The sequence below is a fragment of the Enhydra lutris genome, unplaced genomic scaffold, assembly GCF_002288905.1.
Source record: "Enhydra lutris kenyoni isolate GAN:26980312 unplaced genomic scaffold, ASM228890v2 scaffoldscaffold9, whole genome shotgun sequence".
NCBI lineage: Eukaryota > Metazoa > Chordata > Mammalia > Carnivora > Mustelidae > Enhydra > Enhydra lutris.
This window is the reverse complement of record NW_019154093.1, coordinates 11,095,249-11,111,457: the sequence shown is the minus strand read 5'-3', so window position 1 is coordinate 11,111,457 and position 16,209 is coordinate 11,095,249. Positions and strand designations below refer to the sequence as shown.

Below are 16,209 nucleotides of genomic sequence, written 5' to 3'. Positions count from 1 at the left end.
AGAAACCATAAAACAATGACAAGAAGATGTTAATGTAAGGATTTGAGAGCTCATGGTATTACTGAATTACAGAACTATTGAATTCTGACAATGTCATTGTCTGAAACCAACTGATTTTTCCTTTTCCTCTTTTTAAAACTTCTAGTATAACTAAAATGATGCCAACAGAACTCTGAGCAAGCTGTTTTCTTGAAGACTGTTAGCTTAATACTGTTTATCCCATAAAGTCCAGTTTACTAACTATGACCCCAGTTTGATTCCAAACTTCCTAGGGCCTAGAATAAGATACAGTGTAGGACGCTTAACAACAGCAAGAAATACGTAATAGCATAATGGTTGAGCTTAATAAGCACTGCAATCAGACATATCTGGCCTGGAGTCTCCCATTGTCAAATTGTAGGATCTCAGACAAGTTTTAGAAGCCTCCTAAGCCTCAATTCCCTCATCAGGGATAATAATGGATATATAGATTTAATCATAAAAGTGCTTAGCACAATGCCTGGCACATAACACTCACTCAGTAAATGAGAAAAGAGTTATTATCGTAAGATTCCCATTGTCCATAAGAAAATTTTATGTGTAGCTCAGAACACCTCCAGAGGTAATCTACCATAACTCCAAAAAATGTCCAGGTTTTACCAGTTCATGTAGAACATGGAGTCACATTTACAATATTCACCGTTCCGCTGGTTCATATGGAAACCCCACCCCTGCTGACTCTTCTCCCCCTTCCATCTACTTATGCAAATTCTCCAGCAGAGTTTGCATAAACAAGCTTTTCCTTCCAGATGATATCCATATCATTCTTTCCTCTGGCTTCTTTGGTGATGTTTGCAATTAAGGGCTCCACTGCCTTCTTAAATACATGGAGATTCCTCTCCACTATTTCACATTTTCCTTAAAATGTATTTAATTTTTTGGTTCTCCCTTTATAAAAAGGGCACCATACTGTATGTAAGCTGTGGGGACTTGTCTTTTCACTTAATATCGTGCTAAGAGTCACCCATGTTGCACATCATTGTGGCTCATTTCTTTTGACTGTTATACATTATCCACACTCTTCTGATGATGGGCACCTGGATACTTTCTAGGTTTAGGCTTTGCTATTGTGAAAGTACTAGAAAGTATACTCTTCCTCAAATGTGTGAGAGCTTCTCTTGGCCTACCCCTAGGAGTGGTATAGTTAGGTGTGAATGTTACATGTTACTTCATATATTTTATTTTTTATATCTAATGCTTTCATTTTTTAATGATCTCCTCTCCTGCTTCATTGTCCCTTATTTCTTTCAGCATATTTATCATGCTTATTTTAAATTCTTGGTGTGTTCATCCCACTAATTCTGCTTCAGAGATATGTTTATGTTATGCACTTAAAGGCCTGAATTACACACGCACAACTATTTATAGTGGTCATCTCTGAATGATTCAGATTATTTAAAAAAAAAAAAGTCAGTTCAACTGACCTGGACAGCATTTCATTTTATTTTATTATATAAAATGTAGAAAACCTTGACCTAGAAAAAAGGGAGAAGAGACTTAATAGAAACTTTAGAATCTTCTTAAGAAAGCAATGATTGCTGAAAGATACCTTTTGCTCCAGCCACACTGAGCAAGTGTCTTCTTGGCGATTCGCAGCACAGTTCCAGAGAGCATATAATCCCAGATTCCTCCCACTCACCCCTGAATGATTTGAGTGGTTAGAATTTTGAGGAAATATGGAAAGAACCAAAGTAAGAACATACTCCATGAAAGCCAAGCTCAAAGACTGGTCCTCTTTCATTCTGCTGAGTACATTAGGAGCAGGAAGGATTAAAGTTCCCGAAGAAGGTATACCCTTCTGTTCATTTCACTTTTTTGGCCTGGGGCTCTAGAATGGAGCTGGGCATCCCACCGCCCTTCCTCCACTCACAGATATCTGCATAGCTGCATGTCCGGCATTTCCAAGCCTCCTCCACATCAACCCCTTGAGGCTCTCGGTGGCCCATCCAGTAGGCCATATAGTGCTGCACTTTGCTTTTCACCTCGTTCTCTTCAAAGGCCACCATCTCTGTACCCAGCACAGTGGCAGTCTCTTGGTGGATATATTCAATCTTCAGGATATCAATAACTGGGAGGTCAGACAGGGTTAGAGACAAGAAGACTAACTCCATGAGGTCGCCCAGGGACTTCACAGAGAAGCCTCCCTGCTGGGCGTGCTTCAGCACTGACGGTCCCAGTGGCTTGTCTGGACATAATTTTATATGGTGGATTAGGCTAGCGCTGGTCACTTTCCCTTGAACCATGGCATCAAAGATATATTTGTACAGGCTGACTTGAAAACAGTCTTTTTTTTTCTGGGCTTCCAGAGGGAGCATAGGGCGCCTGCGTGTCTTCAGTTCAGCCAGTTCCAGTTCCCCCTTGGCTGTATAGCGCAGATCATCAATTACTCCAACGAGCAGCACACCCGCCACTTCTCCAAACACTGGAAACTCTCTGACACATCCCTCTGACTGCAAGACAGGAATCATTGATAATATATTCAGAAATTTAACTGCCCAAGCATCTTCTTTATTAGTGATGGGGAGAGTCACAAGATCATGAACTTCCAGTTCTCTAGCTAGGTGGATGCTGGCACCAGTGTCCAAAACAGCTGCCTTCTCAGGAGCCAAGAAACCAGGAAGCTCCTTCTCATATACCATTTGCTGTTCACACCAGTCCTGAGTAGACAGGTCACTGACATACAAATATTTAAGGTGGAAACGCTCCATAGGTGATGAGACATCCAATCTTCTTTTCCATGTTGGTAAGCTTACGAGCTTGCCATCCTTCCCAGGGAGTTCAGAAGAAAGGCCAGGCTTGCTAAGTGAAGCACTTGACTCTTGAGTATCTTCCAGATCCAGATACTCTAGAAACTCTGAGTCACTCATGTCTGAGAACCCTGAGGCCTCCGCTGACACCTCTTCCCCAGTCTCTGCCATGGCACAAAGCCCTGCATATCCTGTTAAAGAAATGTATTATCCAAATAAATAATTTCTCCGAAGCACTGTCAAATTCGAATAAGGTTAAAAGAATCGTGGCTATTTACATTCTTTAAAGAAGCTTATCTTTTTTTTTTTTTTTTTAATTTGACAGATCACGAGTAGGCAGAGAGGCAGGCAGAGAGAGAGAGGAGGAGGAGGAGGAGGCAGGCTCCCTGCTGAGCAGAGAGCCCGATGCGGGACTCGATCCCAGGAGCCTGAGATCATGACCTGAGCTGAAGGCAGAGGCTTTAACCACTGAGCCACCCAGGCGCCCCAGAGCTTATCTTTTTTTTTAATTTAAATTCAATTAGCCAACATATAGTACATCATTAGTTGCAGATGTAGTATTCAGTAATAGAAGGCTATCTATTTATGATCAATTAGTAATGTAACAGAGTTGCCTTGGCCTCAATTTCCTCATTTAAGAGATTTGAGGGGGCACCTGGGTGGCTCAGTGGGTTAAGCCTCTGCCTTCAGGCTCAGGTCCTGATCTCAAGGTCCTGGGATCAAACCCCGCATCAAGCTCTCTGCTCAGCAGGGAGCCTGCTTCTCACCCGCCTCTCTCTGCCTGCCTCTCTGCCTACTGTGATCTCTCTGTCAAATAAATAAATAAAACCTTTAAAAAAAAAAAAGAGCAGATTTGAGGTTTGCCTTTTCTGCTGCAAAATTCTACTGACTTGGGACATTATTTCATTATTTTAAGTGAGTATAGATCTTTGTAAATGTTGGGGTAATGTTGGTAAAACCATATCCACTTCTATGATTCCTTCGATACAAAGTCCTTGACTAGGAAACTCAATTAGAAACTGTTCTTTGAGAAAAATCAGCTCTTTTTAAATGTAGCTCTCAGGAACACAATATGGCAAAATTCAAAGATTAAGTATAGATAAATACAAATAGATCTGCTCACACACAATGACATGAAGTAAGGAGAGAGGATGTTCACAGCAACATGCGGAAATTAGTGGCTTTTTATATTTGAGATATGTCAAGGAAATGGTAAAAAGGAAAATCTCTTGCTGGGTTCTACTTTACCCTACAGACTTTGTAAATTACCCTCCTAATGTCACAGAAATTGGTGTTTCCCACTAGGTTTACTTTTTCCTTCCACAAGAAATTAGCTGATGATTAAAAATACCTGTCAGGCGCCTGGGTGGCTCAGTGGGTTAAAGCCTCTGCCTTCGGCTCAGGTTATGATCTCAGGGTCCTGGAATTGAGCCCCACATCGGGCTCCCTGCTTGGCAGGGAGCCTGCTTCCTCCTCTCTCTCTCTCTCTCTGCCTGCCTCTCTGCCTACTTGTGATCTCTGTCAAATAAATAAATAAAATCTTAAAAAAAAATCTGTCAATAAGCACCATAAAATACCACTATATCTGCTATACCAGTGAATGTTTTATTGCACAGTTACTGAGTGCTAGCCACCGAGTGCTTTACATCCAAGACCTCACTACTCTACTGTGGGACAGGTACTCTTTTTAAAAATTTGCTGCAAATAATTGCACATATACAGAGAAATAGAACAAGGAACATCTATACACATACCACATAGACAAACAACTGTTGACATGTTGCTGTATTTGCATCTTTCATGTGTGCGTTTTCTTTGGCTATTTTACTTTGGCTATTTTAAAGTAAATCGCAGATATCACAACATATCATTTATAGATATAAATGCTTCAGCATACATTTCTAGATAAGGACATCCTCCTACATTAACTACAATGTTGTTATCACATCTAACAAAATTAATAATTCCCTAATACTACCATCGATACTCAAATTTCCCCAACTGCCCTATAATGTCTTGGATAGCTTTTCTTTAAACCAGGAAACAAAGAACACACATTATGTTTGATTTGCTTTGTCTCTCGAACATTTTTAATCCTAAGAAACTAGGCAAATTACCTTGTAAAGATAGTCTTCTTAAGCCTTCTTCCCAACCTCACATATCTAATTTAGCATAGAGACAAGACAAAACAAATCAAGGTGTGACCAGTCCACCAGTATTTGACTCCAGGTGCCAGTAAAATAATCTGACACAGAATTTAAACTGATTGAGGTAACTATGAGCTAAGTTTTCTCTTTGCTAATCTAATAAGCAATGAATAAATTGAATGCACCAATTCCCATATTAAAAGCTTAAGAACTGATACCTTGAAAATGGTATTATTAGTTATGGTTGTACCTAACTCATTTTAAAATAGTCTGAAGGTCCCTAATGAAAGGAAACATAGATATAGCTGGAAGAAAAGTTATTTGCAATGAACAAAAGTAATACAATGTGAAGACTTCTGCTTCTATCCTATACAGTTATTGCTTTATAAGATACTTTAATAGTTATAAAACACAGAATCTACACATTTGTACAAGTGTCTTAAATTATAAATGTGCCTTAGGTGATGACTGTTTCAAAATGAGTAATGTTAGTTGGACTATGAAGTCCCTGGAAGTTGGGAGAGAATCGACCCTCTGTCAAGAAACTGAAGTTAAATGGCAATTAACATGTACACCTGGGGTGTTTTCCCCCCTAGTGGGAGGGCACTAAATCCAAATCAACTGACCTTGAAAGTTTGTTTTGTTTTGTTTTGTTTTCAAATATTTAGACCTGGGCTGTCCAATATGTAGCCATCAGCCACATGTGGCTATTTTTTTTTTTTAAAGATTTTATTTACTTATTTGACAGAGATCATAAGTAGGCAGAGAGGCAGGCAGAGGGGAGGGAGGGAAGCAGGCTCCCTGCTGAGCAGAGAGCCCGATGCAGGGCTCAATCCCACGATCCTGAGATCATGACCTGAGATCATGACCTGAGCCAAAGGCAGAACCTTAACCCACTGAGCCACCTAGGTGCCCCACATGTGGCTATTTAAATTAAGTAAAATAACATAAAGTTTATGTATTTACTTATTTTTAAGACTTTATTTACTTATTTGACAGAGAGAGAGAGAGAACGAACACAAGCAGAGGGAGCAGCAGGCAGAGGAAGAGGGAGAAGCAGGCCCTCCACTGAGCAGGGAGCCCCATGTAGGACTCGACCTGAGCTAAAGGCAGCCACTTAACTGACTGAGCCACTCAGGTGTCCCTAAAATAAAATAAAATTTAAAACCCCATTTTTCTGTTGCATTAGGCACATCTCAAGTGTTCAAAAGCTACATGTGGCTAATGGGTACTACATCATAAGGCAAAGATACAGAACATTACCCTGACCACAGAAAGCTCTATTGAACAGTACTGTTTTAGATTAATTCATGTGTGAGTATTAACTACCAAAGAGAGAGTAAGCTCCTGGAAGGTATGGACTTTGTATTTATTTTACATACTGAGAATAGGGTAGCCCTGAACAGGTTAAGCGAAATGTTTCATAGAGAAGACACAAAAAGGGGGCATTCTCTGTGGAATTATTCCTCTAAAAGAAGAAAACAATACACTGGTGATGGACAATTTAGACTCAGATGTGTTGCCTGGACTTTCCTACACAGAAAAAAATCCAGGCGATGCAGTACACCGTGTCCCTAATGCAAGTCTGTATCTTTCTGACATGAGATGATTTTACATGGCACAAGGGTCAACATTTTTAGACTTATCTCAGAATATAAAGCTATTAGAGTTTCCATCAAATCATAATTTCATAGAGAGTATTTCTTAGGACAAATCTGGTTTTTAAATAAATGAAAGTATAAAATTTAAAATATGAAAATAACAATATAGGTAATACATAAGAATGGTAACAATTATTAGGTGGTAAGTGAATGAAACGAAATGTTCAGGAAATAGAACAATGGCAAGAGTCTGGAGTCCTATGGATCTACATTCTAAATCCCATCCTGACTAGGTCAGTAGTATTTAGTAAGATTCTCTTGCCTTATGAGTATTCTTAGGCAAGTTTTTCCTTTTCCTGAAGCTACTGACACTTTGGAGCACTCCTTCTGACCCTACTCAGCTACCCAAAATAATGATAAAACATTATATACATACTAACATTCAACAAATGTGGAGCTCCCTTCCCTTCCCAAGGAAGAGATGATAGTCTATCTATTCCCTCTGACAAATGAAATTAAACTTTAGGAAAGAGGAAACTTCTACTACCCTGGGAGGTGGCTGATCTTTCTCCTCACCAGGAAGTGCAGAATGCTAAAATGACACGGCCAGGGGAGGAGAAAAGAGCTCTGAAAAACCAGGTCTGCATTGAAGAATCCAGATCAGCAACTCTGCGCATGCTGTGGTAGAACGGAGACTTTTGGTCCTTTCTCACCTGACCAGTCCCTCACAGTGCGGCGTTTCCTCCTCTCTGATCCTCTCGACACAGGCTGTTGCTCATCCCAGATGCGAGGTAACGCTTGCCTCGCTCCTGGATCAAATTCTCCATGACTTCGTTTACCCCGCAACCCGGATGTAGTTACTTAATCCAATCTTTGCTCCCTGCAAGCAAGAGTCAAAAATAACCAAAGTCCCCCAGGAGCTCCAAAATCAGGTCCCTCTTCCAGCCCCAAACCTCAGCCCAGGTGCTCCGCAACCTCAGGTGAAAGGCTTTTCTTCTCTGATGGGTTCCTGGCTGCCTGAGGGGCTGCCACGACCTTCACTCTCAACATCCTGACTTGTGGGCTCCGAGAGTCTTACTTCAGCCCGGAGAGTCTTACTTCAGCCCGGACCTTTCGAAGAGCCCCAAACCACTGTCGGGCCAGGAATTCCACGCCTGCCCTAAAGTTTACTGAGCACTCCCTACAATGTCTTGGGGGAGTCGGAAATGACAGCAAGGGGTCGCCGGCTTGGCAAGGGGTTCCAGTGGACCTCCGTGAAAGGTCCAGAAGCCCGGCCCGCGAAGGCAAACACGACAAGCCGCTGCCCGGGCCGCTCCCAGTCGGGGGCCGCGGCGACAGCGAGGACAGACGCCTGCGCTCCACACCGCATCCCCTCAGCTCCCCACCCCCATTCCTCGGCCTTGTCCTATCCCTGGCTACTCCTCCGAATCCCGGATTCTTCCCGGCTCCTCCGCGGCCTCGGAACTGCTCCCGGGCGCTGCCCCTTACCTGCCCGCAGAGCTTGAGCAGCCGAGTAGGCACAGCCCCCGGGAGGAAGATACACCCAGAATGCTCAGCGGCCGCCCGAGACTCGCCCCCTCCCAGAGGCCTCAGCGGCGGCTCCTGGTCGTCGCGAGTGCCCGGGCGCCCCGGACTCCCTCCCGCGGCGGGGTAGAGTAGGGGGCTAAGGTGAGCGGCCGCTTTGGGGCGGACGGTCCTCGCGCGCCGCTGGCCGTGCGTCTGGCTTAAATCGGGACGGAACGGCGCTGTCGCCTGACCCGGAAGCCCTCACTGCGGCGGGGCTCCCGGCTACCTCCAAGCCAGGGTCCGAGAGACGTGTGCGCGCGTCCCTGTACCCCCGTGCACCCGCCTCTGTCCGTTCAGTGCTGCGGTCTAGGCTTTGTCTTCTGGGTTCAGCACCGCCTTTGCTTCTCGCGCCAGCGTTCCCTGCTGAGAACAGCCACGAGCTCCCTTTGCAAAGATGCTGGCGCCCGTCTTGTAACCCTTTAACACAGCTATATTCTGAAATAGAAAATAAAGGTAAATATTAAGTATTGAAAAGATACGTCATCCTTAGGTCAAAAATAGAAAAGTGACTGTTGCTTTCCAAATACACCCCCAACGCCCCTTCCTGAGGAAACGCACTAGCCTGACTTTTAGGACAGTCACTTCCTTGCTTTACAGTTTTATCACACGTGGGAAACTTGATTTACAATAAAGGTGGCATCGCATAGCAAAGGAGAAAAAAGATGGTCTTTTCAATGAACGTTCTGTGACAATAGGGTATTCTTATTAAAAAAATATATATGAAATGAGACCTCTTATCTTACTTCCTCACCAAAATCATTTCCAGGAGTATTAAAGTCTTAAACGTGAAAAACTAAACTAGAAAGCTTTTATTTTTTTCGGATCTTATTTTATTTGAGGGAGAAACAGATTGAGAAAAGGAGTGAGAGGAGTGGCAGAGGGAGAGCAGACTCACTGCTGAGCAGAGACACCCCCACACCCCCCCACCCTGCCCAGGGGACTGAGTCCCAGGACTCTGGGATCAGGACTTGAGCCCAAGGCAGACGCTTAACCAACTAAGCCACCCAGGCACCCTAAAGCTTTTAGAATATAATACAGTAAACTATTGTTTGGACTTCAAAATAGGCAAAGATTTCCTAAAAATAAAATAAAGAAGGGGCGCCTGGGTGGCTCAGTGGGTTAAAGCCTCTGCCTTCAGCTCAGGTCATGATCCCAGGGTCCTGGGATGGAGCCCCGCATCCGGCTTTCTGCTCATTGGCGAGCCTGCTTCCTCCTCTCTCCCTCTCTGCCTGCTTGTGATCTCTGTCTGTCAAATAAATAAATAAAAACTTTTTAAAAAAATAAAAAATAAAATAAAGAATACTAGAAAGGACAGTTGGGAAATTAAATGTGACTTGTATATTAGATAATAGTTATCAATTATGAGTACCCTGGGTGTGATAATGATTTTGTGGTTGTGTAGGAAAACATCCTTGATCTCAGAAATATGAAAGTTGAGGACAATCTTTTTAATCAAGTGAAATGAGTAGGTATTGCTGGGTTGAGGCTGGAGAAGGTTTCTGCCTCCTCCCCAGTATAATCTTCTGTAGCCAAAATGTAACTTCCAAAGTCAGGAAAGTCTCTCTCAACCTTTCAATGTATCTTCAAACGAAGTTTGCAGTGCAGGGTATGCTGCTTGGGGGAGTGAAGCAGAAGAGATTCCCAAGCAGGAGGACCATGTTCCCCAAAGCTTTCATTCTCAGCACTGTGGGACTCAAATTTTAGAAAGTGATACCCTTTCCCCAAAAGGCTATTCTAAGAAGTGTGGGCATTTAAGGCCCATTCCTATACAAAACTCACTGATACAGTTCATCCATCTCCAAGGATATCTGTAACCATGGAAATACTGTTAGACACAAATGATCTGTTTGTCTCTCTTTCCATCTCTCCTTCCTTCCTCTTTCAGAGCACAGGATTTGTACCTCTAACATCGCACTGATTATAATCTACCAAATAAGAGTCTATACGATAAAGGTGTTTCTCTGTATGGTTACTCTCTAGAGCTGCACTGTCAAGTGAAGTAACCACTAGCTACATGAGGTTCTCTTGAGCACTGGAAATGTGGCTAGTCCAGAAAGATCTACTCTAACTACAAAATACTAGATTTTGAAAACTTAGTACAAAAAAGACAATAACACATGATTTTTATATTAATTACATGTTCAAATTATAACATTTTTATATATTGGGTCCAAATGAATATATTTTTAAATAAATTTTACTTATTTTTATTATATTAATGTAGCTGCCAGAAAATTTAAAATTACCTATGTGGTTCACATTTGTGTTGTGGCTCACACTGTATTTCTCTTGGACGTGCTGCTCTAGGGCATCAGAGCCTAAGGGCAGGGAATTTATTTTGCTCGTTTGTGTTCCTCACAGGTGCTATAACAGTTATTAATATAATTTTTATATGCTCAAGAGAAGCCCACTGACAATATTCTGTATTTGAAAATCTTTTCTTCCACATATTAAGATCAGCCTCTCTTTGGCCAAACACCTATTTCTGGTAATTCAAAAGGGTATTGCTTGCTTGGAGAGAGCCAGAGAAGATGGCCCTAAGTGATGAGGTTGAGGGAGGTGGAAATGAGCTAAGGATGTCAGACTGCACTAAGGATGTAAGACTGAGGCATGGTTCTAAAAACACGCAGCTTCTGATGAAGCCTGAATCAATTAGGACTTATTCGTTTATAAGAGATTGAAAACCCAGGGTTCTACCTTCAGGTGAAGCTTGATCAGGGATCAAATAGTGTGACCAGAATTGAGTTGTCTGTCTCCATTTCTTGGATCTTCTATGTTTGCTCCATTTCCAAGTAGCCTCCCTCCTTTTCCACTGCCAGTAGTTTCCAGGAATATAACCTTCCAGATTTGTGTCTAGTGGCAAAGAAGGAAGCCTCTTTCCCTGATATCTCAAAGATAAATCCAAAAATTGTCCCCTTGACCCTGATTAATCGAACTGGGGTTATAACCTTACCTTAGCCAGAGTCTTCCAGAAAACAGAGCCTAGAGCAAAGATTAGATGTTTGGTTTTTTTTTTTTTCTTTTTCTTTTTGGAAGTGCAAACCCATAGTAGCAAGAATAAGAAAAGGAAGTGAAACAAGCAACAACTTAAATTGAAATGGTGCACTATTTATGGCTCTTGCTTCATGTTGACCCCATGGTCTTACATGCTGATTCCAGAGTAATATGATAAAATTAAAACTCCATGTTGTCAGTCTTTGATTTCAAAAATCCTGTAAGATAAGGCCTATCTCTTTATTTAGTAAATTCAGCCAAAAATTCAAGTGTTGATCCGAGAAGGCATAAATTGTGTGCAGTATTCCCTGATGATGTAATACAAATTTAATCTGGGAGGATAAGTAGGAGCTAATTGAACAAAAAAATTGGGCAGAAGGAAGAAAAATAGCATAATTGAGGACCAGAAACCATGTAATATATTGAATGGAATATTTACAGGACTATAAGATCTTAATGACTGGAGCAAAATATGCTTGAGGGGAAATTTGGGAGCCACTGCCAGAAAAATAGGTAATGCTCTATGCCAGGTGTTCTGTATTAGGAAGAATACAGAAGGAGCATCTGGGTCACTCAACTGGTTGAGTGTAAGCCTTTGGCTCAGGTCATGATCCCAGGGTCCTGGGATGGAGCCCTGCATCCAGCTCCCTGCTCCGCAGGAAGCCTGTTCTCCCTCTCCCACTCCCCTTGCTTGTGTTCCCCCTCTTGCTGTGTCTCTCACTATCAAATAAATAAGTAAAATCTGGAAAAAAGAAGAATACAGAAGATGAAGTTTATCTTCAAGTTGTGAGAACTCATTGAGGGATTTTAAGCAATGTGATGCAAATAGATTAAGTTTGATTCAATATGTGTTTTGGAATGATCACTCTAGCAGCAGTGGGGAGGAGAGAAAAGTGAGTCCAAGTCTGGAAGTGAGGCAGAACTCTGAGCAGGTGGTATGCTGTGGCTGACATGCAAAATCTGGTAGAAAGAATGGAAGGCAGTGGACCTCCTGGAGGCAGAATCCCGTGGCTCTGATGTGCACTGTGGGTACGGAGACAGTGCTCCCAAAGCAGGAGCCACTCCATATGTGCAACTATTTGACTCACTGCCTGCCAGGTCTGTGGCGGAGTACCTGTGGATCAGTAAAGAAATTGGGGTAGATGTGTAGAAACATGCAGAGATGGTCCACACAGGGCTGAGGTTGGAGCAGACTCTCTTGGTCACAGTCTCTCAGCGCCAGCAGTCAGCAGGCAATAAACTTTCTGATTTGTTGGCGCCCAGCTCAGAGCAGATCCAGGAACCTTTCTGGAGATGAACCAAGGCAGCAAGTTGTTCAATCACCTGTCAGCCATCAGGAAAAATATCCAGGCTCTAGGTTGGGTGGCTGTGGCTCCCAAGCCTGGTCCCTACGTGAAAGAAATGAATGATGCAGCCATGTTTTATACAAACCTGGTCCTCAAGGAGTACAAAGATGTCAATGAGAAGCATGTGTACTGGATCAAAGCTTACTTGAGGATATGGACAGAGCTACAGGCTTACATTAAGGAGTTACGTCCCACTGGACTGGCTTGGACCAAAACGGAGCCTGTGGCAGAACTGAGTGGATTGCCATCTGGCCCCTCTGCTGGATCTAGTCTTCCTCCTCCCCCCCAAGATCCTCCACCATCCAGTTCCCCGAGTTCAGGCTCAGATGAGTCTGCTTCCCCCTCAGCAAACAAGGGGAGAGCATCACACATTCCCTGAAAGCGGTACCTGATAACACAAAGACACAGGAACAGAATCCTGTGTCCAGATGACAGGAACCCTGCCCTGAAGGCTCAGAGTGGTCCAGTACTAAGTGGCCCCAAACTGTTCTCTGCACCTAAACCAGGAGTCAGCCCATTCCCCAGACCAACCACAAAGAAGGAGCCAGCTGTACTGGAACTGGAGGGCAAGAAGTGGAGAGTGGAAAGTCACGAGAACATTCCCAACCTGGTGACTGATGACACGGAGCTGAAACAGGTGGCTTACATATACAAGTGTGTCAACACGACATTGCAAATCAAGGGCAAACTAAACTCCATTACAGTAGATAACTAAGAAACTTGGTCTGGTATTTGATGACTTGGCAGGCATTATGGATATAATCAATAGTAGGATGTCAAAGTTCATGCAATGTGTAAAGGGCCAACAATTTTCATCAACAAAACAGATGACTGCCCGTTTACCTGAGCAAGAATTCCCTGAATTGCAAGACAGTTATTGCCAAACCTTCTTTTTCAAAAGATATTTATTTATTTATCTATCTATCTATCTATTTAAGAGACAGAAGAGGAGAGGAGAGAGAGGGAATGAGCAGGGGATTGGGCAGAGGGAGAGGGAGAAGTAGGCTCCCCACTGGGCAGGACCCTGGGATCATGACCTGAGCTGAAGATAGATGCTTAACTGAGACACCCAGGCACGCCCCAGTGCCAAATCTTCTGAGATGAATGTCCTCATTCCTGCAGAAGGCCGTGACTTTAATAAATTCCCAGTCCCTGAGCAGTTCAAGACCCTATGGAACGGGCAGAAGTTGGTCACCACAGTGACAAACTGCTGGATAAGCGAAGTGCCACCAGGTTCTTTGCCCTCTCCCTCACACCATGGGATAAACATGCTAGGTTTCCTCTACCTTTCTGCTCTTCAACTGCTTCTCTGCTTTGAGAAGCACAGCTACCTACCTTCACTGAAATATACCTCAGGCTGAGATTTGGGGCGGGAGAGCAGGTCAGTTCATCTTCTGCAGGAAGGTGCAGCTTTTCCCTATCAGCTCAACCACACCGCCAGTCGCTCCTTAAGGAACCGCACACCAGCACTGGCGTGTCTAAGCTTTCAGCCTTTGCAGGCTATTTGACCAACAGTCTTTGGGAAGACTAAAGCAGTCCCCAGGAATTAACAGATCAGAATGTTCACACAAGTTCATCTTTTTCTAACAATGAGCGTGAAGGTAGCAGAGGCAGGTGTGATTCTAGCGGGTTCTTCTAACTGAACTAATTTTTCACTGTTGACAAGTGAGGCAGGGGTTGCATCAGACCAAGGGCTGAAGCTGGCCAGCTAGCATTCCAAGCAGAATTGTTTCCCATAAGCATTCCTTTCATTCTGCATTCCATACTGGCTCTGCCTGAACCTGGGAAGTACGTTCTCCTGTGTCAGCCACTGTGGCAGTGCCCTGCACCTAGGCCAGTTAAAGGAGTCTTGGCCTCTTCCTTTTACTGGGATCCCTACCCAGCACCTTCCTACAGAGATGACTTAAACAAGGGAAGGAAAAAAAAAAAAAAAGAAAAGAAAACACACCATTCCAAGGGATCTGGAATTCCTTCCTCCTTCCATGCTGGGTGCCTGTCCTCCGCCTTCACTGCCTCCTTTGCCCTGTCATGCTCAACTGCTTTTGGCTTCTGTCCGGGCACCTGAACGAAGGACTAAAATCTCAACTGCAGCTTGGTTTTAGGTCTTATGTAAGATCTTGCACAGCACTGCTAATGTAAATTACAGTTTTTCTCTCTAGGACACTTACAAAATATGCAACTTTTTTGGTGGTAAGAGAGATTGTCCTGTGACTTCTACCCATTTCCTGAGGCCTGTGGAAATAAACCTTTATGTACTTAAAAGATATACAGAAAATAGAATAAAATTAATACCAAACTTGAAAAAAAATGATGAGTCCAGATTATAGAAAAACCAGTTGGAATCCCATTTAAGCAGTTAGGACATGCTAACAGCCTATTCCTAATTAGAGAACTGACAATGGGAACAGAGAGGAAGACAATAGAGATCCCAAATAGAATATATAGGACATAGTGACTGAGAGAGGTGATGGATGAGGAGGAAGTTTAAACTGGAGAACTGGAAAGAGGGTGGTACCAATCACTGGACTGAGGATACAGATTTTGTTGAGAAGATTATGAGTTGGGTTTTGAACATACTTTGAGGTGACTATGGGATATCCAAATGGAGATATTCAGTAGGATGCGGACTATGATGTTCTGGAGTTCAGGAGACATTCCTAAGATACAGATGTAGATTTAAAAAGTATTGAGATGTTAACAAAATCAGTTAGACAAAATGTGTAGCTTGGGGAAAGAACATGACTAAAGGACTCAGGCCCGGGGAAGAGCATTTACATGATCAGCAAAGGGAGAAGTGCCTGTAAGATAACCAGAAAGAAGGAACAGGCAAAAATAGGCAAAACCAATGGACAAGCTCTAAAGTTATTAAGATCTCCTGAAGCAGTAGCAGATCTAAGAAATAAAACTTAGAATGGCAAAGAACAGTTTCATATAGCCATTAAGGGCAGGTGTTTGTAAAGCTAGGCTAAAACTGGAGAAAAAATGCTCAAAAATACAAGTAAAGGACATGAATAATTAAAGGGCACTCTCTGTTTCTTCATCTATAAAGTGGGTTTTTTTTTTTAAGATTTTATTTATTTGTGTGAAAGAGGGAGCACAAGCAGGGGGAGTGGCAGGCAGAGGAAGAAGCAGGATCCCTGCTGAGCAAGGAGTAAATCAAGGATTCAATCTCAGGACCCTGGGACCATGACCTAAGCCAAAAGCAGACACTTAACTGACTGAACCACCCAGGCATCCCTAAAGTGAGAAGTTCTAATTAAGTGAATTCCTAGACCCTTCCCAGTTCTAAAAATCTGATCCTATGCACTGGTATCAAAGAGTGAGTTAGGATCTGGAATTCTATGAACAGTAACCCTTTCCGCTCTCTTGCCCCTCCAGACACCCCCCCCCCAAACCACCCACCCAATTCACACCATCCACACGGTTCCCATAGAAGTTCTCTGCCTACCTAGAGGTGGGCACCTGACCTGGCTGGGCCAATACGAGACTTGCCCTAGGATTTTAAAGTTGGAAAGAAGAAAGAGAAGACAGTTATCTTTTATCTGGATGATGGAAACAATATATATAAAATCTGGAGCTGATGGTAACTGTGATTTGCTACAAGGTGTTAAAAAAAAAAAAAAAGAAAAGACATAAAAAGCTCCTGTGAGAGATGGAGAGAAAGCTGCCTGGGTTTTCTCAAGTGCTTCAGGTCCTAGTTCAAGTCTGCTGTTAGAATGTGTTGCAGCCCATGAATTACAGGATACCCCAATATCTTTCTAACAATACT

The 16,209-nt window shown here is 43.0% G+C and overlaps 1 protein-coding gene and 1 pseudogene across 1 annotated transcript; one reads left to right on the top strand and one right to left on the bottom strand.

Annotated features, from left to right (window-relative positions):
- Nucleotides 1–1,459: 1,459 nt before the first annotated feature.
- LOC111143253 (exonuclease 5) lies at nt 1,460–8,110 on the bottom strand. Its single transcript, XM_022496872.1, has 3 exons — nt 8,023–8,110; nt 7,248–7,414; nt 1,460–2,977 (listed from the first exon to the last, which is right to left on the bottom strand). Exon 3 carries the CDS (start codon nt 2,955–2,957, stop codon nt 1,842–1,844), a length of 1,116 nt encoding a protein of 371 aa, XP_022352580.1. The 5' UTR covers nt 2,958–2,977; nt 7,248–7,414; nt 8,023–8,110; the 3' UTR covers nt 1,460–1,841.
- On the top strand, nt 7,319–13,852 carry LOC111142768 (annotated as a pseudogene).
- The last annotated feature ends 2,357 nt before the right edge of the window (nt 13,853–16,209 follow it).